This window comes from Microplitis demolitor, chromosome 6 (genome assembly GCF_026212275.2).
Source record: "Microplitis demolitor isolate Queensland-Clemson2020A chromosome 6, iyMicDemo2.1a, whole genome shotgun sequence".
Lineage (NCBI taxonomy): Eukaryota > Metazoa > Arthropoda > Insecta > Hymenoptera > Braconidae > Microplitis > Microplitis demolitor.
The window spans coordinates 10,864,601-10,890,530 of record NC_068550.1 but is presented as its reverse complement, the minus strand read 5'-3'; the positions used below and the strand labels follow the sequence as shown (position 1 = coordinate 10,890,530).

Sequence of the window (25,930 nt, the reverse complement as noted above, 5' to 3'; positions counted from 1 at the left end):
AATTTATAAATCTTATCTATTAATAAATAAAAAATAAAATTTTGCTGTAAATAAAAATTAAAAATTATTAGTATTGTTAGTGATTTTTACTACAGTACCATAGTAATATTGATGGTTTATTACATTTTAATATGAGAATTCATTTTCTTTCGCAATGTCCCATAGTAAATTGAAATACATTCTGATAGTAGAAATCGATTTAAGAACGGTTTTTAGATAATTTTGTCCCAGCTTTTCTCTGAAATAAAAGCTCTAAACGCAAAATAAAGACACAGACCCGATGCTTTACTCTATGAATTAGCGAAGTGCACTTGAATTTTTTGATAACTTCCATTTGTTTACGAGAAAAGCTTGGACAAAGTTCCTATTTAATGTACAAGTGCAACAGAGATAGTACCGTTTATCCAGTTGAGTGCGAATAGAGAAACAAATGAAAACGCGTCTTAACTTAATAAATACGGAAGATTCCTACAGCAATTCTATATATTTTTTAATGAATCTAACTTCAAATTACTATGGCAGCTAGCAAATTTTAAAAGGGTCCCATAGAAAACCGATGCACGCAACTTCGACGCACGCTCTCCTTTGTTACTCATGAGCCTCACGAGTTATGGATAGAGACGCGAGTGAATGTTTCATAAAATTTTGTGGACATATATAAAAAATTGTCTCAACAATAATTGTATTCTACTTAGATGGTCATAGAATTTTTCAATTATTATATAAAACGTTAGTAACAAAATTTATTTAAATAAATTTACACTTTATTTATAGGAGACTAGATTAGTAAATCAACTTGACTAGGATCCAAATATTATTTACACTTAGGGGCCGTTTTTCAAACCACGTTTATTTTTATCCAGGTTTAAATTAATATTGCTAGTATCCCTGATTAAACAACTGAAATCGATCCAATTAAACAGAATTAAATTTTTTAATTTTTAATTCTATTTAATTCAGATAAATTCTGTTAATTCGGTACCTAACTTAAAAATGAATTCTGTCTAATTCGGCAGGAAAACCAGAATTTGTCCAAATTAAAACTAATTTAAATAATTTTATTCGGTTTAATTCTGATTAATTCGAAAATAATTCTCCAATTTCTGGTTTTGAATCCGAATTAAAATAAATTAAGACGAATTTGAAATTTTTAAATCCATTTTATTTTGTTTAATTCAAATTCAAATTTTCAATTCAGTTGAATTCTGTTTTGCAGAATTCGACAGAATATAACAGAATTAAAATTTTGAATTCGGTTGAATTCAGTTGTTTAATCAGGGATATCTATACTGAGTAAATATAGTTCATTGGTAATATGTTCCACAGTATAACTCAATATGCAGGGGAAGTAAAAAGCAATGTAAAATTTTCACCGTGTATCGTTAAAAGTGATAATTTAATGATTTATATTTATACTCTTTACAAGCGAGTAAACTACGTTTTGCCTTTCTTAAAACGTTGACGCGCTTGAGCTTTGCTGTACTTTGGGTGCTTATCATTTTGCTTATCAGCATCATCAGTATTTTTGTCACCATCTTGCTTTGTATTATTTTCATCCTTCAAATCGAACGGCGGTTCAAGTAATGACTTACGTTGACATTTAACAAAATAACGAAATCCTTTGGCTATTCCAAACCCAATCATTGCTATTGATATTGTCAATAGCGCCATTAAAAGTGGATGCTTTAAGTAAAAAATATCATAATTTAAATTGTATATCAGAGGTGTGCGAGTATTATTATCTGATTTAAAATTCGAATTGAATAATTAGAAAAATTCGAATATTCAGTTCGAACTTGGAATATAAAATTTTGATTTCATTTCTGATAAATTATAAAAAAATTTTTATAATAATCTACGAATAATTCAAACTTTATTCGAAAATTAGGTATGAATTGGAAACCTGACAAAGAGTGTGAAAGCTAACAAATAATTTGATAACAAAAATTATTCGAATTCTTCAGACATTTCGACCATTTACGAATAGTTTGAAAACTGAAGAACGATTAACAAAGTTTACGAATAATTCGAAAACTGAAAAATAATAAAAAATTTAATGGATATTTTAAAAACTGACAATTAATTTGAAAAATAATGAATACTTTGAAAACTAAAAAAAATTCGAATTATTGAATCCAAGTTGTTAATCGAATATTATAATTAATGTTCGAACAATTCATGAGTTAAATCTAGAATCATTGAGACTTAAACTCCTATTTACCCTAATAGTTACTTCAACTTTAAATTGCGGGTAATTTGATGTTGAAATTACCTGAAACTTGCTGCCCGAATTTGCCGACAATTTCACAGCTAAAGTCGAAAATAAAAATTTGTGGTTAATTTTTCTTTAATTTTAACCCTGATAGCCAAGTTGGCGAGAAACTGACGAGAAACTTGCAGCTGCAACTGGACACTAAGTTGACGACCAACAGTTGGTACCTCCAATAGTTGATAGACATTTTCTGAGAAAGTTGGTGGCAAATGTTGGAAATTCAATAAGTTGACGGTCACTTTCTGAGAAAGTTGGTGGCAAAAGTTGGCAATCATAAGTTGACGGTAAGTTTACTTTCAATTTCCTCAGAAACTTGCATTCCAGTTGCGGCTCCATACTGGCGCCAATTTTCTGAGAAAGTTGGCGGTAACTTGTAGCCAAAAGTTGCAAAATCTAAAGTTGTTGACAACTTGTCATCAAGTTGGTCAGAAACTAATGAATGACCAACTTTTTCACGATCAACTCGTGCTATCAGGGAAGATAAACTTTTACGAAAAAAAAAACAGTCGGTAATGTTCATTCTTACCATTTCAGAAGGTAAGCAAATTTATACACAAAATTGTCTACAATTTGAGGATAAAAATATACTTAACAATTTTTCAATTCAAATTAACGATAAATTGACATAAAATTTGCATGAGAATTAAAGACAACTTTTTTCTAGTTGAGTTTTGAAGTAAATTTGCATTCTAATTCGGGCAGTAAATTTACTCCAAATGCAATAGCAAGTTACATACAAATTGTCGTAAAAATAGAAAAGTCCGAAGTTGACGGAAATTTCACGAAAAATTCAACGAAACTTTTGTAGGGTAAACTTTTGCTCAAGCAAACTGTGCTATTAGGGTAAAAGCATGATAGTAACTTTTCACTCACTTTAATGTGAGTTGATTTTACATGAACTCTTGCGCGAAAAATTAACGCAGTTTAAAGTGATTGAAAAATTACTAAAATAATTTTAAATGAGTTTTATAGTGTTCGAATTCTTAAAACTCCAATCAAAAAAAAAATTTCGATAATTACTTACAGTTAGTGTTGGTTTATTAGTAAATAAATAATCAGCAATTACAACAATTACACCTAAAATAATTCCAATACCAGCTCCAAGCCATGGAATTTGTTGGTCAGCTATAAACATTTTTATTATTTTATACTTTTTTACAGCAAATTTTTTAAAACAACAGAATTGGAATTAGTTTAGTTAATAAATAAATATAATTACCTCTTTGATCTTTAATTAATGATCTAGATGCTTTATTAATGGCCTCCAAAATATCTGGATCATTTGGTTGTAAATTTAGAGCTTGTCTGTATGATTGTAAGGCATCACAAAACCTAAATGTTTGAAATTCAACTTCAGCTTTGCGATAATAGCCCTAAAAGAAGATTAAATAATTTTCTTCATTAATATTCCGGTTTTAATTCAAGTTGTCAATCAGTCTGTTCTCAATTTTCTTGAACGTTTGAGCTTCATTAAATTAAAAAACAAAAATATCGTACCTTGGTCCAATCAGGCTTCAATTTTATGGCCATTACAGCATCCTCCATTGCAAAATGATACTGTTGCATTTTTAGAAATACAAAAGATCGATTGCTATATAGAGAATAATTATTAGGATCGATTTTAATTGCATGTGTATAATGAAACATTGCTTCAGGATATTTCTGTTGACGTACACAATTATTTCCATTTTCTTTTAATTTTTGAACCTGAATAAAAAGCATAAAACTCGTATTCATAAATAAAAGAAAAAAAAATACTAATAAAATTTTCATCTTTTTCCCGCCGTTTATAAGAACCAAAAGTTAGTGCTTTTAACCTAGGATTTAATATTCATTTCATGAATCAGAAATCAATTTGACATTCCATAACTATCTTTACATATCATACAAGCATTATTACAAGATACATCACAAAAAAATGTAATTTATATCATTAAAAATGATTATTTCATGAATATAAATAAAAAAAAAAAATTCTTTACCTTATTTTGCACTTCAGCTGCCATTTAATATCTATTTAATAACTAACGCTTTACTTGAGCTGTAAATTAATAAGTACAAAAATTGTATACAACTGATAATGAACTGCTCGTGTCGCTAATTATTATTTGTTCTTAATTATTTTGAAGATTTTAATAAGTAAATGCAAGATAAAAATTTACCCTAGTCTCCTAAATCCTTAAACAAGAGCAATTGATCTTTCTTATCTGCGCATGCGATGTTATAGAAAACATGGTGGTGGTGGCGGTAATTTCAAAAGTCTAAAAAATCAAATTTACTTATAATAATTACCCAAGTGGCAAATAGAATTTTTATCAAGTCAACTTTTATAAGTTTTTTTTAAGTTACCAAAAAAATGTTAGCAAAACGTAACATAAAAGAATTTGGAAAATCCAAAAGTGCACGACTCATAATGCTCATTTATTATGAAATAATAAAATAATAATTAAAAAATGGCGGGAAGCACGAATAAATTTAAAATATTTAAAATCTGTTGTTTTTTTAATTATATTAGTAATTTTTTATAATTATAAAAGAATTTTCTCAAAATATCTCGATTAATAACAAAAAAATATATATGTAAATAAAAAACCTTGGGGTGAGTAAAAATGATTTGCCCCAAGAATTCCTTTTTTCTGTGTAGTGCTTAATTGATGTATTTAGAGAGAAATGCCGGAAAAGACAGAGTTTATAAGTGCTTGTGGTGGATTTTTACAAAATTTAAAAAAAATTTCATGAATTCATGAAATTCTATAAACACAACATGGAAGTTTTTTTTTAATTTAGAAATTTTATCATTAATCAGCGAATGAATGTATTGGAAAAAAACAATGGGTATGATTATTTATTGAAAATTAAACGCTGTACAAATAAGGTCTCTTATCATTTTTTGATGAATCCATCTGTCCAAAAGTTATTGGAGCTTGAAGTGAATTTTATAGTATACTCAGAGAAAAGTCGATAGTCATGTTAACTAAAAAGCTTCAACTATTTAAAATTAATTCCTAATACCATTTTTGATAGTAATATTAACTATTCATTAATTTCTGAAACATAATAAAATTTATTGATACTACTAAAATTTGATAGTGATTGAAATTTTTTATCGCAACTACTGAAATGTAGTTAAAATCACATAAATTTTAAGTAATTACAGCAACTTTTTCGTTAGTTCAAGTAATTAAAAAATTGTTTGAATGGTAAGTGTTGATTCATAGTTAATATTAAATAATTATTCTAACTATCGAGTTAATTGCTAAAACTAAAATTTTTTCGCTAAAGCTTTATTGCACTATAACTTTATAGTTAATTTAACTAAACGAATTGGTATTGATGAAAGAAAACAACGTAGCATTATGAATTGTTTGATTACAATTATTATAAGTAAACTAATGATTGCTCATAACTATATCAACTATAAAAATGCAAAAAAGAACTACAACTCGGCTGTTGTTTCAATTATTTTACAATGATTCATCTGAACAAGAATTGACGTTTGCACGATTTATTTATTTAGTGATTGAATACTTATTTAAAGCGTCGGAATTGATACTAATTTTTTTTCACGGCAGCTGAAAATTTTTTTTTTTACTGCAAATATTAAAAAAAAAAAAAAGTTCATTTAACGTATTTAAGTTCCCAAAAACTTACTGTTTCCTTAAGTACCCCGTTTTGCCCCTCTCTTCTCCATATATTAGACTGTGAAAAATAAAATCTATATTTTTTTTTAGTTCCATACGAAAATTTTGTTGTATGTAACAAAACAAAAATTTAAGAACTTTTTTGTAGATGATTTTATTACCCATCAAATAATGTTATCCGATAATTTTTAAACTTTATAATTCAACAGTTACAAGTTTTTAAAATTAATTATTTGGAAAAAAAATCACAATTTCCGTGAAAAACGGATGAAAATTCTTTTGTGTCGCATTAAACTGAATCGAAAATTGTTGTCTTTGATGTACTTATTGTAGTAAAAAATTTTTGAGTCAAACATTTAACTTGTATCTAAGCGGCACAAAAGAAAGTCTTTAACTTCATATTTAATTTAAATCAACAATGAATACTTGTTGATATCTTGTTCAATCTAATTTAACGAAAATCTAATGATTTCTTTAGCTGTGCTTTCTGCAAGACTTATTTCGTGAATTAAACTGAATTATTTACTTATTCGTGAATTAAACTGAATTATTTACTTTATCGAAAATTTTTTGGAATCAAAAAATATTTGTTGAATTGACAAAAAGAACTCAAATTTCTCGGAATAAGTACTATTTTTTTAATGCAAGAATTTTCGTATGCTCGAACGAAGAAAAAAAATTGGTTAAACCGAGAGAAAAATTTCTTGGGAGAAAAAAGATACATAGAGAATGAAGGAGTCGTCGGTGCTAGACAACGGCAATGGGAATAGTTCGGTGCTCGCCACTAGATAGCGCCTACCTTCTGAGGTGTCCCTGTTAAGAAACTTATTTCAGAAGTAATATATTCTAAACTTGAGGGCGACTCTGGTACCGATACTCCCCTGATGTACGCCCGAGAATCAAGTACCTCTTTTGATGCTTAACATTTTTGGAATTTTGTATTATGCATGAATGACTTGATATAATAACTTTATTAATAATATTATATTGAAAGTAATAAATATATTACTAGACAACAAGACTCATTTTTTTTCATCCACTTAATTTAATATTACTAGTTGATTTAAATATGAACTTAGAACAGAATAAAAGTTATAGATACTCTGAATATAATCTTCTAATCGTGATAACTAAAATTTTTGTTCACTTCATCACAAATGTGTAGTTAACCTGACTTATACACTAGATTCGTATCAATTATATGAAAGTAATAACATTAATAAATATTTAATATTACCAACAATTATTACTTTATGTTTAACAATACTTAAATTTTGATGCTTTTCAATAAAATACTTATAGTAAATAAAGCTACTAGAATTAAGTTATGAAAGTAATAAAGTTTTTATTTCATAAACATTTTTAAATTAGTTACGTTAATATTTGATATGGCTGATTATACTAAAAAATACTTATCTTGACTATTTTCCGATTGATTTAATAACTATAAATGATTATTGTAAATATCATGAATAAATAGTTGAAGCGTTATTTTACTACAATCTTATAGTTAATTTTACTGATTTTTTTTCTCAGTGTAAATACCGAGATCATTTTACTTATCCAGCAAAACTATCAGACTTATTACAAACCGTTGACAAAATCATTATTTCATAATTTTCAGCTGGTCCATTGTGCCCCAGGAGTCAATCGTACACGGAAAAAAAATTCCCGGATTTTTTACGATTTAACTATCGTAATTTTCATTATATGGTATTGTAACGGTGGACTATAAAATTTGAATCACAATTTTTGCAATAGACTATCGTAAATTTTGTTTTATAATTAATACAGCTCCCTTAAGTTGGCGGGGGGATTCGATTTTTGGCAAATTTTTTTTAGCAATTCGTTTGTTCGTCAATGTTCGCTATAAATAATTATTTGTTCGTTTTTTATTTTTTTTTAATTAAATTTTTAAAAATTTATTTGAAGTTAGCGGTCACTATACTCATTTTCTATCTTTTTTAATTTTTTTTCCATTTATCTTGATTTGTTTGTTAATACCCCACCAAAAATAGCGTTTGTTTGTTTGTTTTTATATTTATAATTAATTATTAAAATTTTAATTATGCCCGTTGATCTAATAGTAGTTTTGCGCATGCGCAAGTGTCTACTCTAGATTTAAAATTTTTTATTGTTTTCATTATTATTTATGTTTTAATTAAATTAGTAATTTTATCAAGTAATTATCAAATCCTGTTGATCATCTAGCACATCGTAAGAGTATTCAGGTATTTATCGGAGAGAAATGTCAATAAGCCACAATAAAATATGAAACGAAAGAGCCCTCAAAGAATCTTAGAAAACCACTTTTAATATTTTTATTATTATCTTTATTTATTTAACATTCAACTAATTATTTTGTTTTATCAATATTCATTATGTATTAAAAATACTGAAAACATTTTAATGTTATTTTCATTTACTCTTTTATAATTTACCTCTCTGTTTTGTAACTTACGAGGTGTGTCACCTATTATCAAGTATTTTAACTTGCCGTTTAACTAGTATTTTTGTGTTACACAGTTGGTCTCATAAATAGTTGGTAAATCAATTACTAAATTACAAGTATCATCGAAGTCAAGCTCCCTTAACTTGGCACCTCAAAATTAATTTTTTAGATTTTGTTATAAACAAATCAATTGTCCGTCCAATGTCCGTCAATGTCCGATAAAATTTTTTATTTGTCCGATAATTGTTTATTTTAAAAAAATTAAACAAATTTTTGTTCTTAAGTTGGCACTCACTCTCTCTAATCGAATGGTTTTTTTTTAATTTGATAGATTAATTTTTTTTATTGATTGTCCGATTGATAATATTATTTGTCCGATCGTTTTTCTATTTTAAATTAATTTTTTAGTGGAATTAATTTTTTAATTAGTAATTACCAATGCGCATGCGCAAAAGTAAAACAGCTTTGAGACAGCCGCCATATTTGTTTATACCTTATCAGTGGTTGTACTCCAATATCGGAGTAATTATTATGGAGATACCTCTACCCTCCACAGTAGTTATACATGTTTACATAAGTATAATGTTATCTATCAGCAATGAGAAGTGAAAGGTAAGAGTTAAAAAATTAAAATTCGATTGAACACAAGTCCTTTTTCAAGTGAGGTAAAAGCTGTGAAACTACCATGCCTTTGAGCCTTCAGAAGGGCTACACAATTCTTTGTAGTATTCGTTTACCTTCTTTACTGTTTATATACTTTTTAGCAGCAAATGGCCGACGACTGAACCAGAAGCATTGATTGCCGGTGAGAAAAATTCATAATAAATATTCAAATTAATATGACATTTATATTTAATAACAATATAAAAAAATCTAAACCTGCATGTTTTAGTTATTATAAAAATGGCCTGTGTCGAGAGGGCGATAACTATCGGTATCGATGTTCAAATCAGCAGTCTGGAGCTGAGCAGGATGAAATGACTGATGCAGATGACTCGGACAATAATACCAGCGAACAGGGAACCTCATCAGTTCCTTGTCGTTTTTACAAATGAGGAACCTCTAAGTTTGGCAATCGCTGTTATATCCACACAGCCTCGACTAGTAATCGCAGTGATGATCAAGAATTAAATTCTGGACAAAACTCTGGTCTATCTGTCGTAGTATCGTCACTTACTGACACAGGTCACTCATCATCGACGGCTTTTCCTCCAGTCGTCACTCCAGATAAATCGTAAGTAATTTTTTTTTAATTATAATCTTATATTTATTAATATCAAGGTTTAATTTCAAGGTTTTTTTTATTTTGACAGAAATAAGAACAAGTATGAACCAAACGAATGGGTCAAAGCACCAAAATTTGTACCGACCACATTGGCAGCCATTAATTGTGCTTTAAACTACGACGACATTGATAATGACATCGATATGTTGTCATTTAAAGCCAACAAACCAGAATCGTATGCTAGAACAGTCAACAATTTAGGCCAGACATTGAATCCCGCATCAGAACCTCTCTGTCCTTATACAGAATCAAGTAGAGTTTGCAAAAAACTTGAGTGTCCTTATTTACATGGAGATATTTGCGAGTTTTGCGGTAGTGCTGCTCTTTATCTGTTCAATAAAGAACGTCGACAGCAGCTTATCGGCGTAAGTTTAAATGTTTTATCAACATTTTTTATCTTTTAATTTTATTAGTTAAATATTTAAATCACTAAAGGCCTGCATAAAATAACATGAGGCTGACATGGAACTGTCGTTTGCTGTTCAACGGAGCCGCAGTAAAGCCTGTGGAGTTTGCTTCGAGGTTATTATGGAAAAGACCTCCTGTGAACAGAGAAGATTTGGTATATTACCAAACTGTAATCACTATTTTTGTTTGAATTGCATTAGAAAATAGCGTCATGCTAAACAATTTGATAACCAAATTATACGGTCATGTCCAAAATGCTCGGACTTCGTTTGTCCCTGCATATATTGGGTCGACACTAATGAAGAAAAAGAAAAACTTATCATCAAGTATAAAGGAGCACTGAGGTAATCATTAATTTTTTTTTAATATTTCATATTTAATAAATATATTTTTCGGATAATCTACTTGTTTGGAAAATTTATGACAGTATTGGTTGATTGTCAAAATATTTTATTATAAAAAAAATCTGGGAAACGGTTGACCCTGTAGCCATCCCCGAAACTTCCCGCTGTTTTCGAGCATGTCAATTTTATAATTCGAATTTTTAAATTTTGTTGGCTAAAATTTATTCAACAAATTTCGTTTAGCTCCCAATTAATATCAATTGCAAATAATTTTCTAAAATTCTATATCTCAACGAAATTACGACTACGTTGTCCATTTTTCAATTAAGGTTTTGATTTTTTTTAATTAATTAATAAAATTTTAATACGGTTATGACAGATGGAAGTCATTGTATATTTTTAAAAAGTGGGGGGGGGGGCACTGTCTGAGAATGCCCTTAAAAATCTAATCAGTTCTAAGTTTTGAGACTTGAGTCTAGATTTTTTATAAATTTTCTATCGATTTTCTCTAGAATTTCTTCGACGGCGATCCACACACACACACACACACACACACACACACACACACACACACACACACACACACACACACACACACACACACGCGCGCGCGCGCGCGCGCGTCCATCTGAAAATAGTCTAAATAGCTTCGTAGGGCCTTAAAACGTCGAGATCTGATGAAAACTCGATTTTCGAAAATCATACTGAAGCCAATAACTTCCCTTTTTTAGAAAATTTTCAATTTTCACAGCGAGAAGTTGAAACAAATGTTCCAGTCCGCTTTCTTAAAATTTTAGAATTTTTATGTCTCGTTCGTCCTCTCTCCTTTTCTTGTCAATTATTAAATATTTTATTTATTGTCTCTACATTTAATTTAACAGCCAGAAAGATTGTAAGTACTTCAACAAGGGCCAAAGAAAATGTCTCTTCGACAACAAATGCTTTTATCTTCATGCCTTACCTGACGGAACTAAAACAGACGTCGGTCCTTCAGCACGTCAAGCTTCTCATTCTAGCGGTGAAATTGATTTCCTTCAGGTACAACGACTTATTTATCATTTTTTTATATTAATATATTTATTAAATAACTAAATTATTTATTTTAGCAATTAATATTATGGAATTTTCTCGAAGAAAGAGACAATCGCTGAATCTATATAGATGATCATGACGAAGTTGTCGTCGTGTACTCAGATTCCGAAGATTGCGTCTGGTAAAAATATTTTTGTCCTTTTATGATTTAATAATTAAAAAAAAATGAACCATAAATTTTTTATTTCCACGCAAATTAATAATAATTATTAAAAATAGTAGACATAAAAAATATTCAAAAAATTTAAGTTTTGTGATGTATATAAAAAAAAATTCTTTTTCTTTTTCATATAGATTTCCAAGACAAGTCACAATGCATTAATCGGCTTTATAAGTTTTTTACAATTATATTCCGATAAATATTATACTTTTTTGGCTTTACAAAAAAGATGTAATAGATAATATGATAGCAAAAAAAAATTTAAAGGTTGTCGGGTAAAAAAATAATAAAAATAACAATAAATATGTTATTGCTAAAGTGCGTTAATTACGAGTGTAATGTACATTAATTTAATAGCGAAAACATTGTTATTATTGATTATTATTTTTGAATTTAAATGACATCTCAATATTGGCATATAATTAATAAGTCATAGGCAAAATACTAAATACTTATTAAAGTGGTTTGAATTTTTTTTTGCTCACTCATTATCATTGTTTATTTTTTACAATAAAAACACTTTTTTTTTTCATAATGTTATATTGTGTATCTGTTAAAATTAGTTTTTAAATGATTGATTAGAAGAAAAAAACATAAATTAAAATAATATCCTACTAAAAAAAATCTTGTTATTTCTTAGCATATTTTTTATTACGTATAAAAAAAAATCTTATATATTTTATTATGCGTTTGTTTTAATTTTGGTTTAGTTTTTTACAATTCTTATCATTGAAGTAGTCCTATAGAAAATTAATTTAATTGGTTTTTTTTTTCAGGTTAATCTGGTGAGATTGACAATGATCTCGGATCCGTACTCCATTATCAAGTCTCCGTTTAAAAAAAAAATAAAACGCCAGATATATATATATATATATATTTTTTTTTTTGATAGGTACGAAAATATTCGTTGAAATTTTTGAGTACTTATTCACGATTTCATGGCATCAAGTACAGAATTACAGTATGATCTAATATTATATATTATTGCTTATTGATTATTTTTTTTTACGTGGTCAATTATTTGTGCACTAGTAAGTGTGTACTTAACTAATATTTTGAGTTATCTACGATTTAGCAGCTATAAGATTACGATGGAATACATGGCAGAAAAAAGCTATTAGGATAATTCGTATGTACTTATAATGTGCTTTTTATTTTTTTGTTATAAATTTATCGAATAATGTATTAATTTTTATAAAAAATTTGCCAGGAAAATACAATAACATTAAAGAAGAATATTATCAACGAAAAGAGCTTTCTAGAATACTAGCTATACGTATTTCCACGATGCCTGGAGTAAATATTGATATTTTTATTCCATAAAACAAAAAATTCTAATAAAAAGTAGAAAATATAAATTTTGTAAGAATCTGTCTATCACAACTTAAAAATACCATTTCTTTCCATTTTTTAAATTAATAAGTATGATGATATAATGCTAAATTACGTAACTGCAAAACGTAATATAAATTATCGTAAATAAGTTATTTAAAATATTTTATTGCATTCAAAAAAATATGTGTTCACATTTCATTTTCATTAGCTTATAAAATATTAGTATCGTTGGTTCAAAATTTTTTATCTACTAAATATATTTATTAAATAATTTATAGATTTTGTTTTCGAAGAAAATTTGATATAACTATTACAAATAAGACTTTACCTATTTATATAAATATTTAAGCTTTTCTAAAAAAACATTCATATTTTATGTCACTCAAACTTATTAATACGAGGATTATAAATATATTGTCAAAAAATTATTTTTCGTTAATTTTAATTTACTGAAAAATTATTATTATTATTATTATTATTTTTTTTTTTTCATTGTTTATAATTAATTAATAAATAATCTGTCAAATGTTTGTTGTAATTAAAAAGTAAGAACAAAAATAATCATCAGTCGATACGAGAGATTTCAACAATTGTGTATTTTTATGAACATATATGCATCTTTTGATTTTATTATTTTCATTAAACAAATGACAATCAATCGAAGCTTCGCTTTTCTTAAATATCTCTGTTTACCGTATCTACAATTGTTATGAACAAAGCATATAAGTACAAAAAAATAAAGTAAAACACATAAGTACAAAAAAACAAAGCGTATAATTTGTTAAATCTTATTCATTAATAAACTTTTTGCCGCCTTATTTAATGTAATCAAAAAATTTTCTTTAAATTTATTATCTCCATAAATATTCAACACATTATTGTTTGTCTTCAATTATATCGATTCTTCAATTATTAACAAAATTCTAATCGAAAATATTTTAGTTATAACCATTATTCAACAGATTTTAAGAATCTATATTTTTTAGATTTTAATCGTTAAATTATTGATGGGGCGTCAACGATATGTATTTGTTGAGTCTGCAATTCAAGTCTTAAAGAAACATATTAAATATTTTATCCCTGACTTACCACTATGGTCTTCGGAAATTTGGCAAATAATATCCGATGAATTAAAAAACAAATGGTCTAGTAATTGTGTTCGTGTTAATGTTCGTCAAGACAGAAAAAAGATTTTAACTATTGTCTGGCAAGAATGTGGTTATTTTTCTCAAAATTCAAATATATCTAATATTAATGATGATAATGAATTGGATAATGACAATCTGAATAAAAGTATTGATAGCGAAAGTAGTAATGATGACGATAAAAATGACATAGATTATGTCAACGAAAATTGGTATTTTCATGATTCTAATGAAATTGAAGATTTTGGTGTGGAGATTTTTAGAGAAGTATGGAATAAAATTATAACAAAAAATATTGACAGCAATGGACATCAGTATATTAAACTATGAAAAAATGTTTGGACAGATATTATTGCATTTGCTTTTTGGGAACAGTACCGCTTGAAATGTAGCTTTATGTTCAAAAAAAGTACTATAAATGAAAATGCAGATAATTATCTTTCCTTTTATAGTTACTGTAAAAGTAAAAAAACTATCTAAGAGAACGCCCAATTTATATATTTATATAGAGCTTGATGTAAAAAAACATAGGGAAACAGAAGGTCGAATGTGTAAATTACGTGAGCTGCCAGTATACTTAAATTTAAAAGCCAATGAATGTGGAGATATTCTTCGTTATCGGTTCGTAGAATATTTTGAGCAATAAATATGTTTTGCATTAAAAGCTTTCATTTAACTTGACTTGTACGTTTGTTCTTGAATTGTGCAATCAATATTTCATTGAAGCTATCAGGCTGAAATTTGTTAGACACGTTTGATAAGAATATATTTTATAGTTAAATAAAAGCTTTTTTTAAATAATTATTTTAGTTATCAGTTTTGTTTTAACAATAATCACTTGTTAAATTTTAGATTATCCGGAGTTGCAGGGTATTCCACTTTCCACTAGATAGCCTATTGCAGAAGAGCATCTGGTTCATGGATATCGTATAATGATAATGCCAAGAAACCTGAATCGGTGGCGGATAGTTTATCAATAACACCTCATGGTGTACTTTACATAAGATCCTAAAATTGTATTATATTGTATATAACAAAGTTGAGAATAATTTTATTTTTATTGATACCTCATTGTTTGTTAATTAACACTGTTCAAATAATGATTAAATTCTTTAATTCTTTGAATATTTAAAGCCTGTTTTGCACCCTATATCTAAATTTTTCTAATGAACGATAAAAAATCTCATTTATTATGTGCAATTTAATATTCATTTAATGAAAATGCTAATCATAGAGATCAGCCACTCTAAAATTAAATATTTAATTGTATCTGTCGTTAAAAAAAAAAAAAATAAAATAAAAAAAAAAATGAAAATTAATGAATAAAGTATTTCTTGCACATATGTTTAGTATTTTTTATTTTTAGTATTCAATAATAAGTGCTGTCAAAATCTGTAATAGACAAGAAAAACTGTTCTACATATCTAACAAATTAAGAATTTCTCGAAAATCATAATTAATTATTGTATGCAGCTTGAGGCCAATTAAATTTAGAATGTGGATGAAATGAAAGAAATATTTGTAATTTAAATTTAATTTAGAATTTTTCGGAAATAATAATTAATCATTGTATGCATACAATAATTTCTTAATAATCCCGACAATTTTGAAATTAAATTTTAATTACAACTAATTTTCTTCTATTCTTTCCACACTTTGAATTTAATTGGCCTCGGGCCTCATCCAATAATTAATTATGATTTTCGAAAAATTGTAAATTAAATTTAAATCACAATTTTTTTTTATTCCACCCACTTTAAATTTAATTGGTTTCAGGCCACACACAATAATCAATTATTACTTTCGAAAAGTTGTAAATTATATTTAAATTACAATTATTTTTTTTTTATTTCATCTACATTTTAAATTTAATTGGCTTCAGACTCCATACAATAATTAATTATTAATTCCTAAAAAATCTAAATTATATTTAAATTATAATTATTTTTTTTTATTCTGTCCAAAATTTGAATTTAATTGGCCTCAAGCCTCATACAATAATTAATTATTAATTCCGGAATAATTTTAATTATATTTAAATTACAATTAATTTTTTTTCTCTCTCCACACTTTAAATTTAATTCACCTCAAGCCTCATACAATAATTAATTATGATTTTCGAAAAATTGTGAATTAAATTAAAATCCCAATTTTTTTTATTCCACTCACACTTCAAATTTAATTGGCTTCAGGCCACATACAATAATTAATTATTACTTTCATAAAGTATTAAATTATATTCAAATTACAATTATTTTTTTTATTCTGCCCACAATTTGAATTTAATTGGCCTCAGTCTTTATACAATAATTAAATATTACTTTCAATAAATTTAAAATTAAATTTTGATTGCTATCATTTTTTTTATTCTGTTCCGACTTTAATTTTAATTGGCCTCAAGCCTCATTCAAGAATCAATGATTAATTCCGACCCAATCTAAATTATATTTGAATTACAATTCATTTGTTTCTATTCTTTCCCCACTTCACAATTAATTGGCCTCAGGTCCCATACAATAATTAATCATTATTTTCGAAAAATTTTAAATTTAATTTTAATTACAATTAGTTTTTTTTATTCTCTCCACATGTTAAATGTTATTTCCCTCAGAAAATTGCCAATCGTCTGCTAACTTCAGGATCATCGAATCGAATAATTCGATAAAATCGAATCATGGAAAATTTGAATTACCCGTCAATTTTTAACTTTTTTGAAAGTTTTCGAATTATTTGTAACTTTTCAAACTACTCGATTCGAATCGTGAAAATTTTCATCAGCTTTCAAGTATTCAATTTTTATTTAATAGAGTTTAGTTTTCTAAAGTAACTAAAAATAATTTTGTCGTCGATTTGTGTCAGTTTACCTCTGATAAAAATTTGATGAGAAAAAATATTTTAATTTCCAGCCATTAATAATAAAATATATAAATTATTTGCAAACTTTTGAATTATTCGTAAGTTTACAAATAATTTGAATTATTCGATTCGGAGTTTAAATCAAATACTTTGATTCGATACGAATAATTCGTAAGTTCGAACTATTTGTGTACCCCTAATTTTGATATATAAAATAATGATAAATTCACTGGCATCTAGACTTTACGAATTTAATAGGCAGTCCGAGTTCAAACAATCCTTCATCTGTTTTTGTATTTAATTCTCTGTAATAAAAATTAACAGCTTCCCAGCAGATGTCCGTGAGTTTTGGTATCCGTAACCAAGTGGAGTAAAGATTATTTACTTCACTTAGCTAAAAAAAAATACATATATATTTTATTAATACAACTGATGATAGAATTAGAATAAATGAAGTATCAATTACTCTGTTATTTTTTTTCTTGATCCTTCCACCGACAACGTACATCTTGCCATCAAGGGAAGTGATCGCGTCATACTCGCAAATAGCTTGAGGAAGAATGGACCCAAATTTATTCAAACAAGTCCACTGCAGTGTAAATAAACTCAGTCGCCAAATGCCATCATAAATTCTCTTGTCCATCATTCCTCCAGAAATAACAATATTTGTGCCTTTACTTTCCAGATCCACGATATGAGCGATTCCGAAATTAATCCTGATATCAGGAAACGGTTTCTCATTATCAGGATCTCCGGTAGTATCCAAAATATACCAGCGATTCTGTTCAATGTCATAAGACTGTATTGTCTGTAAGAAAATTTAAATAAGCTAATAGAGGTCTTCTGTAAAATAATTTATTTCAAATTAATTAAGTGAAGATTAAATTTTGATTGATACCTTGAGCTCGCGGATTCTTTCCCCTCGTATTTTTACAAATATCACATACATTTTTTTGCCATCATAAGCCAGCTCGATGTCATCATAGTACCCAGGGAAATCATCACCATTTTCTGGAGACAACTTTTCTCATATCCCAGTCTCTGGGTCTATCCTGAAGACTCCCAACCCACGATAGTTTCCGAAGGTATAAAAATACGACCCGTGGCTTATAAAATTATGGGAGAAGAATCGCTTAGGCAGCGGACCCTTAGTGGTCATTTTCCTACCTCGGGCTCATTTTTTAAATTTTGGGTATACAGGTAACCTTTTGACTGACACATACCACGAAATTACAATAAGTTTGTCCAATTTAAATGTCATGCCAAGAATTATTTCGTTGTTGCTGGGCAAAAACTGCTGCTCTATATCGATTTAAGGTGTAGTTGTATCCGCTGAATGAGTACATATATTTTTCATTGCAAAATATCGTCGGAAATGTTCTGGGTGTCAGCTTAGTTTCACTTGGATTGTCGCATTCCGTTAACACAAACGGTTTGAAGACATACATTTTACAATTTATATTTGTTATTAATATACTTATATATATATACATATAAATATATTTATTCTGACACTTTAATCCTGGCCCATATTGATCACAATAAATAAATGTGAGTGACCTGTGTCAGTAAGTGACGATACTACGACAGATAGACCAGAGTTTTGTCCAGAATTTAATTCTTGATCATCACTGCGATTACTAGTCGAGGCTGTGTGGATATAACAGCGATTGCCAAACTTAGAGGTTCCTCATTTGTAAAAACGACAAGGAACTGATGAGGTTCCCTGTTCGCTGGTATTATTGTCCGAGTCATCTGCATCAGTCATTTCATCCTGCTCAGCTCCAGACTGCTGATTTGAACATCGATACCGATAGTTATCGCCCTCTCGACACAGGCCATTTTTATAATAACTAAAACATGCAGGTTTAGATTTTTTTATATTGTTATTAAATATAAATGTCATATTAATTTGAATATTTATTATGAATTTTTCTCACCGGCAATCAATGCTTCTGGTTCAGTCGTCGGCCATTTGCTGCTAAAAAGTATATAAACAGTAAAGAAGGTAAACGAATACTACAAAGAATTGTGTAGCCCTTCTGAAGGCTCAAAGGCATGGTAGTTTCACAGCTTTTACCTCACTTGAAAAAGGACTTGTGTTCAATCGAATTTTAATTTTTTAACTCTTACCTTTCACTTCTCATTGCTGATAGATAACATTATACTTATGTAAACATGTATAACTACTGTGGAGGGTAGAGGTATCTCCATAATAATTACTCCGATATTGGAGTACAACCACTGATAAGATATAAACAAATATGGCGGCTGTCTCAAAGCTGTTTTACTTTTGCGCATGCGCATTGGTAATTACTAATTAAAAAATTAATTCCACTAAAAAATTAATTTAAAATAGAAAAACGATCGGACAAATAATATTATCAATCGGACAATCAATAAAAAAAATTAATCTATCAAATTAAAAAAAAAACCATTCGATTAGAGAGAGTGAGTGCCAACTTAAGAACAAAAATTTGTTTAATTTTTTAAAAATAAACAATTATCGGACAAATAAAAAATTTTATCGGACATTGACGGACATTGGACGGACAATTGACTTGTTTATAACAAAATCTAAAAAATTAATTTTGAGGTGCCAAGTTAAGGGAGCTTAAAAAGTATCTAAGCTAAATTTTTTAAAAAAGAGACAATTCACACCACGTCGAACAAAAATTCAACCGTCGGTAAAGTAAATCTTGGTAGGTAACTGACAAACTAGGTAATCAAGTCTTAAGCTATAATGGAATTTAAAAAATTTTTTTATATTTTTAAATTATTGTAAAATGCTTAAATGATATAAAATAATTAATAATAAATTAGTCTAAAGAAAACCATGTAAAAATTTTTGCAAATACATAATTTTTTTAATTACATTCTTTATTAAATTCTTTTTTATTTCAGAAACCATACAATCATTTAAATTATCTTATAACTAATTATGTAATTATATTTTTATATAAAGAGTGGAAGTAAAAAATTTTTTGTCTTAATTAAGTTCCAAAAATAATTCTAAAACATTTTAAATTATTAAAATTAAAATTACATTCAAAAACTTTTTAACGTGGAAATATTATTATGATTTATAATTAATAATAATAATAATAATAATAATAATAATAATAATAATAATAATAATAATAATAATAATAATAATAATAATAATAATAATAATAATAATAATAATAATAATAATAATAATAATAATAATAATAACAATAATAATAATAAAAGAAAAAGTATTAGTTTGGTCAGAAAAACTTTAAAAAAAATTTCGGCAATAATTTACGCAGCAGCGGCAGTAACATTGGCAACACGTAAAATTGGACTTCGACAGATTGGGCACTCAAAGCGTCGATTTTCAGCAATTAATACTGCTCGCCAATTTACTTTGTCCACTTTGTGCCGATGTTGTCACATCATTTGAAATGATATTTTAAATTTTTCATGTCAATTTTTATTTTTGAGTGTATAATCACTAGTTAAGGATTCCGATTATAATCCGATCCCAATCGAATTTCAATCGCATTCAATCGGAAATTACCAATTGAATCCAATTGCAATGAATCGGATTTCTCAAGCCAGGGTATATTTCCACAAAAGTATATAATTTGTTTTAAATAAAAAAAAATACTTGCGGTCTTTGATGTTGCGGATAACTTGTCCCGAAATTTTTTTTAAAGTTTTTCTGACCAAACTAATACTTTTTCTTTTATTATTATTATTATGATTATTAATTATAAATCATAATAATATTTCCACGTTAAAAAGTTTTTGAATGTAATTTTAATTTTAATAATTTAAAATGTTTTAGAATTATTTTTGGAACTTAATTAAGACAAAAAATTTTTTACTTCCACTCTTTATATAAAAATATAATTACATAATTAGTTATAAGATAATTTAAATGATTGTATGGTTTCTGAAATAAAAAAGAATTTAATAAAGAATGTAATTAAAAAAATTATGTATTTGCAAAATTTTTTACATGGTTTTCTTTAGACTAATTTATTATTAATTATTTTATATCATTTAAGCATTTTACAATAATTTAAAAATATAAAAAAATTTTTTAAATTCCATTATAGCTTAAGACTTGATTACCTAGTTTGTCAGTTACCTACCAAGATTTACTTTACCGACGGTTGAATTTTTGTTCGACGTGGTGTGAATTGTCCCCTGATAACACGAGTTGATCGAGAAAAAGTTGGTCATTCATTAGTTTCCAACCAACTTGACGACAAGTTATCGACAACTTCAGCTTTTGCAACTTTTGGCTACAAGTTACCGCCAACTTTCTCAGAAAGTTGGCGGCAGTATGGAGCCGCAACTGGAATGCAAGGTTCTGAGGAAATTGAAAGTAAACTTACCGTCAACTTATGATCACCAACTTTTGCAAGCAACTTTTGCCACCAACTTTCTCAGAAAGTGATCGTCAACTTTTTGGATTTACAACTTTTGCCACCAACTTTCTCAGAAAATGTCCATCAACTATTGGAGGTACCAACTGTTGGCGATCAACTTGGTTCCAGTTGCGGCTGCAAGTTTCTCGTCAGTTTCTCGCCAACTTGGCTATCAGGGTCTCTTTTTTAAAAAATTTAGCTTAGATACTTTTTAAGAGTTTGTTATTCATACTATTTGTTTTTTTCATGGTGGTAACTGGATTTTTGTTCAATTATCACATTTTACGATTGAAGTGTGAGTGTCATATCAATTTAGAGTTTTTATTTTGATTTGTTCTTCATTTAGTGTAATATATAAGCTGTGGAATGTATATATTTTGATATTGATCAATTTTGCTTTTAAATTTTCTTGCATTTGTAGCGTTGGCTGCATTTTCGTTCGGATCTCTCTTATGCACCCCTTATCGCGCTCTCCATTATCTAAAATTTAAAAGCTCAACCCACGTGCTATCAATTTTATAATTATAACCTAAAATATTTTATCAAATTTTATGTGAATAAATAATTACAATAATTAAATAAATAAAAAACATGAGTGTTTCACTAGGTTTTGCTGAAAAATGTGAATCATGGCGTTTAAAAAGTTGCTATTTACCCATGAAAATTGGAGGTAAACCAGCCTGGATGGATTTAAAAAACATACCGAGTGCTAAAGATGTTGTATGTGAAATTTGTAATGACCCGTGTATATTTTTATGCCAAATATATGCACCGGATGAACAAAATGATGAAGCATTTCATCGTAGTTTATTTTTATTTATTTGTAGAAAAGCTCAGTGCTGCAAGCAAAATAGTAATAAAAATTTAAAAATATTTAGGTCTCAGTTACCACGTGACAATGAATATTATCCAGCTGAACCTGTTGACTTTGATAAAAAAAATCCTCATGACAATTTAGGTATTTATTTTATATGATATTTATAATATTAATTGATCAATATTTTTTTTTTTATTCTTAGAAGCTTCCTATTGGATCAAAGTATGCAGAGTTTGTAACATTAAATCACCTAGTCACTGCAAGAAATGTCAGAAAGTAAATTACTGTTGCCGACAACATCAAATTCTTGATTGGGAAGCTGGACACAAAAAAGTATGTGCTAAATTAGCCGATGGTGAAAAAATTGAATTACCCGATGAGACTTACGAGAGATTTTTATTTCCTGAGTATGAGATTGATTATGATGAGGAGTGTCCGGATGACGATAATGATGATGATGATGATAATGGGGATGATAAAGAAAAAGTAGAGCTGGATAAATTTAATAAGATGGTGGAAGAAGGATCTGCCGGTAGCTTACAACATATCAAAGAGAGCGACTTGATAGAAATGGTTAAGGCTAATGATGACGAAGTATTCATGAAATTTAAAGAAAAAATTAAAAATAATCCTGATCAAATCTTAAGGTAATTTAAATTATTTAGACGCAGATAAGCAATAACGTTTTATATCACAAAATATCGATTTTTGATCATTTTTTTACAAAATCATTCCTTAGTAACTAAAATATATTTTCAAATATTTTAGCGTTAAGAAAATTGTTTTAAATCATAAAACCCACCAAATTATTGATAAATATATCATATCGAGGTTCTAATTAGCAAATTGTTTAACTTAATATTTTTCATTAGGTGATTCTGTGCAATTTTCAGATGATAATAGTCAGAAATATAGAATAGAAAAAATATTATTTGAGTAACCTAGATAAAAATATTATGTATTTACTAGATATTGAATTGATTTTTAGATGAATAAAATTTTTTGAATTACTTTTTTTTTCGCATAAATGGAAGATTTTTTGAAATGGAGTAAGACCATTTGCTAATTAGAACGTCAATATGGGATAAAACGTAAAATCGAGTTAAGTAACTTGAGTTTAAATACTAAATTGCAGAGAATTATTTATTAACTAGTATAAAAATTAAAGTAACGTGATACGTTATTGCAAAAATACAAAATAAAGTTTTTCTTAAAAATTAATAATTTTTATAATGATTAACTTTATGTGTCCCAACATTTCTGCTGAAATGACTTGAGCAATAAAGTGTCAAATTACTTTAGATTAATTGGATTTAATCCGAAAGTATTAATAGTAATTTTCCAAAACCGAGTGTAGTTTTATGAAACGTTTTTGAGGATTAGATTGGCAATTTTATATTTCGTAATACAAAATTTAAGTTTATTTTCAATGGATGTACTTAATTTAGGTCGTCAAACTATTTTTTTTTTTTTTTTTTGCCATTGATTAATAAAATCACATAGAAGCAATTTGTGCTCGAATAATTTCGATAAAAAAAATTTTAAATCATTAAACACAATTTTCTCAGAATAATGTCTATGTCAGTTGATACGTTATTGTCCATTCTACGTCCATTTAAAGATAGGTCTCAGTAGCATTCTTAAAGAAGTTTTATATAAATCTGTATCTTAAGTCTTAAGCAAGTCTTCATAACCAGTATTGGGGAAGTCTAAGACAAAAATACTTCCATAAGATATCTTAAGTAAATCTGTTGCAATACTTTGCTAAGATAGTTGCGTAAGATCAATTTGATCAAACTTGCTGCAGAATTGCTTAAGATAATTGCAGATGGCTACTTTTATTTTGTGAGCCATATATTCAGTATTGGTATAGTAAATTCAGTGGTGCTCATTTAACGGTCGATTTCATTTTATCGAATGATAATGTTAATTTGTAGCACTTAAAATTTTAATGAGGACCGCTTGGTTTGCTATCAGTACTGAATTTAAGCAACGAGGAATTCAAATCTGGTCAAAATCTTCCGTGAAAGACTTGCTAAAGGACTTTCGTCAAGCAACTTGCTTAAGACAATGCTGCTAATGGGGCCAGAGGAGCAGATAATAATTTTTGTTCGTTAATACAAAAATTATTTTTTCTTTTATTAAATAAAATATTTTTCTAAATAGATACCATCGTGGAGGACAACCACTATATATATCCAAGAACAATAAAGTGAAAGGAATTCCAACTTGTGAAAATTGTAATGGAGAGCGTACATTTGAATTTCAATTAATGCCGCAGTTATTGAATTATTTAAATTGTAATGACATTGGTAGCATAGATTGGGGAGTGCTGATTATTTTTACTTGTAAAAATTCATGTAGTATAGTGGGGTACCAGCCGGAATTTATTTGGAAACAAGATATTGAAACGGTCTAATTTATTACGTGTAAGCAGCTATTTGATAAACATTCATTGCTTGCAAAATTTACTGGTTATAATTTTAACTGGAGTTATCAGATATTTTCGGCTGAGTTTTTCTTGGAATCAAGATCTCTGTATACAAACTGCAGACAGCACATTGATGCACTACTGTCTAGTCTAACGAATTGGACAAGTGACCATAGTAACATTTTAGAAATAAAAACCAAAAGTTTTATTTAATTATTCATAATTAAGTAAGCCTTTTATTCATGATCTTATCTAAATAAAATTGTTTTTACTCCATACTCAGAATGATTTAAAAAAAAAAATCCGAATTCTGAGTAACGGAGTAAAGTCAAATCAAAAATTAATTTCTGATTTTTTAGAGCAAAAATTGAATATTTGTATTATATCGAACTTGAAATGTTTCAAAAATAATAAATGAGACCATAGCCAATTACTATGTAATTTATATCATTATATACGATATATATATTTTTTAATTGAAAACTTTAAAGTTAGTTTTTAAAATTTATTGTTAAAATATACAAATTCTGGCTAAACTAACACATGTACGGCAAAGATGTATATCAATAATTTAGTTGCTAATTAAATTCTCTACAAAAAAATCCGATTACATATTTACGTACTTTTAATTATTTTGACGTAATTGCTACTTGAATTACGACAATAAATTTAAATATATTATTCTCAAATTAATCCCTTATTTATTTTCTCTATAACTTAAGAACTCAGAATAATAAATACTGTCAGTTAAGATTATAATCATTACTATTTATTAAATTAATGATCCCTTTTATTGGTGTGATTATTATTCGGGGTCGATTACATTTACAATAACGCGATTATTTTCAATAGCATTATAGTAATAACTTAAAAAATCACCACAGTATCTACCAACCAACCATTAAAAATTTTCGATGGTAATCATTACTACAAAATTCTCAGTATGCATAAAATTTTAATTTTAAAATTAAAAACGAAAATTTAGAAACCACCATGGCTAATTACTGGGTCATTCATCTTGCTCATATTTATAAAAATTAATTTCACTAACAATAGTTGATAGTTAAAAATATCATCTTACTATTGAATTGGTAATTAATAATAGTTTATTATCTATTTTAAATTCAAATTTTCCCGCGGCCTAAAAACAAATTGAAAGCGCATATTGATCATTGAAGTGCGCAGCAATAATTAAACAATCGGATAAGATCGTTGATTTACGTCAAATTTAAAGCTGAGTCACTATCAGCCAATGAAAAATGTTTCTTTAGCCGGAATCATCAGAAAAG

The 25,930-nt window shown here is 27.5% G+C and overlaps 3 protein-coding genes and 1 pseudogene across 5 annotated transcripts; 2 read left to right on the top strand and 2 right to left on the bottom strand.

Annotated features, from left to right (window-relative positions):
- Positions 1 to 1,377: 1,377 nt before the first annotated feature.
- On the bottom strand, positions 1,378 to 4,479 carry LOC103572262 (uncharacterized). 2 transcript variants are annotated; one of them, XM_014443698.1, is made up of 6 exons: positions 4,435 to 4,479; positions 4,255 to 4,313; positions 3,770 to 3,979; positions 3,492 to 3,645; positions 3,297 to 3,397; positions 1,378 to 1,683 (listed from the first exon to the last, which is right to left on the bottom strand). In XM_014443698.1, exons 2-6 carry the CDS (start codon positions 4,276 to 4,278, stop codon positions 1,435 to 1,437), a joined length of 738 nt encoding a protein of 245 aa, XP_014299184.1. In that variant the 5' UTR covers positions 4,279 to 4,313; positions 4,435 to 4,479; the 3' UTR covers positions 1,378 to 1,434. The 2 variants fall into 2 exon arrangements, with proteins under 2 accessions (XP_014299184.1, XP_014299183.1); XM_014443697.1 differs by having other exon boundaries at positions 4,255 to 4,460.
- A 4,256-nt stretch (positions 4,480 to 8,735) lies between these two features.
- Positions 8,736 to 14,464, top strand: LOC128668007 (E3 ubiquitin-protein ligase makorin-1-like; annotated as a pseudogene).
- Positions 14,465 to 15,501: 1,037 nt separating this feature from the next.
- LOC106693782 (kelch domain-containing protein 10 homolog) lies at positions 15,502 to 19,353 on the bottom strand. 2 transcript variants are annotated; one of them, XM_014442969.2, is made up of 5 exons: positions 19,124 to 19,353; positions 18,931 to 18,971; positions 17,889 to 18,843; positions 17,457 to 17,798; positions 15,502 to 17,384 (listed from the first exon to the last, which is right to left on the bottom strand). In XM_014442969.2, exons 3-5 carry the CDS (start codon positions 17,937 to 17,939, stop codon positions 17,217 to 17,219), a joined length of 561 nt encoding a protein of 186 aa, XP_014298455.2. In that variant the 5' UTR covers positions 17,940 to 18,843; positions 18,931 to 18,971; positions 19,124 to 19,353; the 3' UTR covers positions 15,502 to 17,216. The 2 variants fall into 2 exon arrangements, with proteins under 2 accessions (XP_014298455.2, XP_053595750.1); XM_053739775.1 differs by having other exon boundaries at positions 18,931 to 18,968.
- A 2,170-nt stretch (positions 19,354 to 21,523) lies between these two features.
- On the top strand, positions 21,524 to 25,205 carry LOC103577005 (programmed cell death protein 2). The gene is made up of 4 exons (XM_053740109.1): positions 21,524 to 21,688; positions 22,001 to 22,351; positions 22,413 to 22,857; positions 24,377 to 25,205. Exons 1-4 carry the CDS (start codon positions 21,640 to 21,642, stop codon positions 24,627 to 24,629), a joined length of 1,098 nt encoding a protein of 365 aa, XP_053596084.1. The 5' UTR covers positions 21,524 to 21,639; the 3' UTR covers positions 24,630 to 25,205.
- Positions 25,206 to 25,930: the final 725 nt, after the last annotated feature.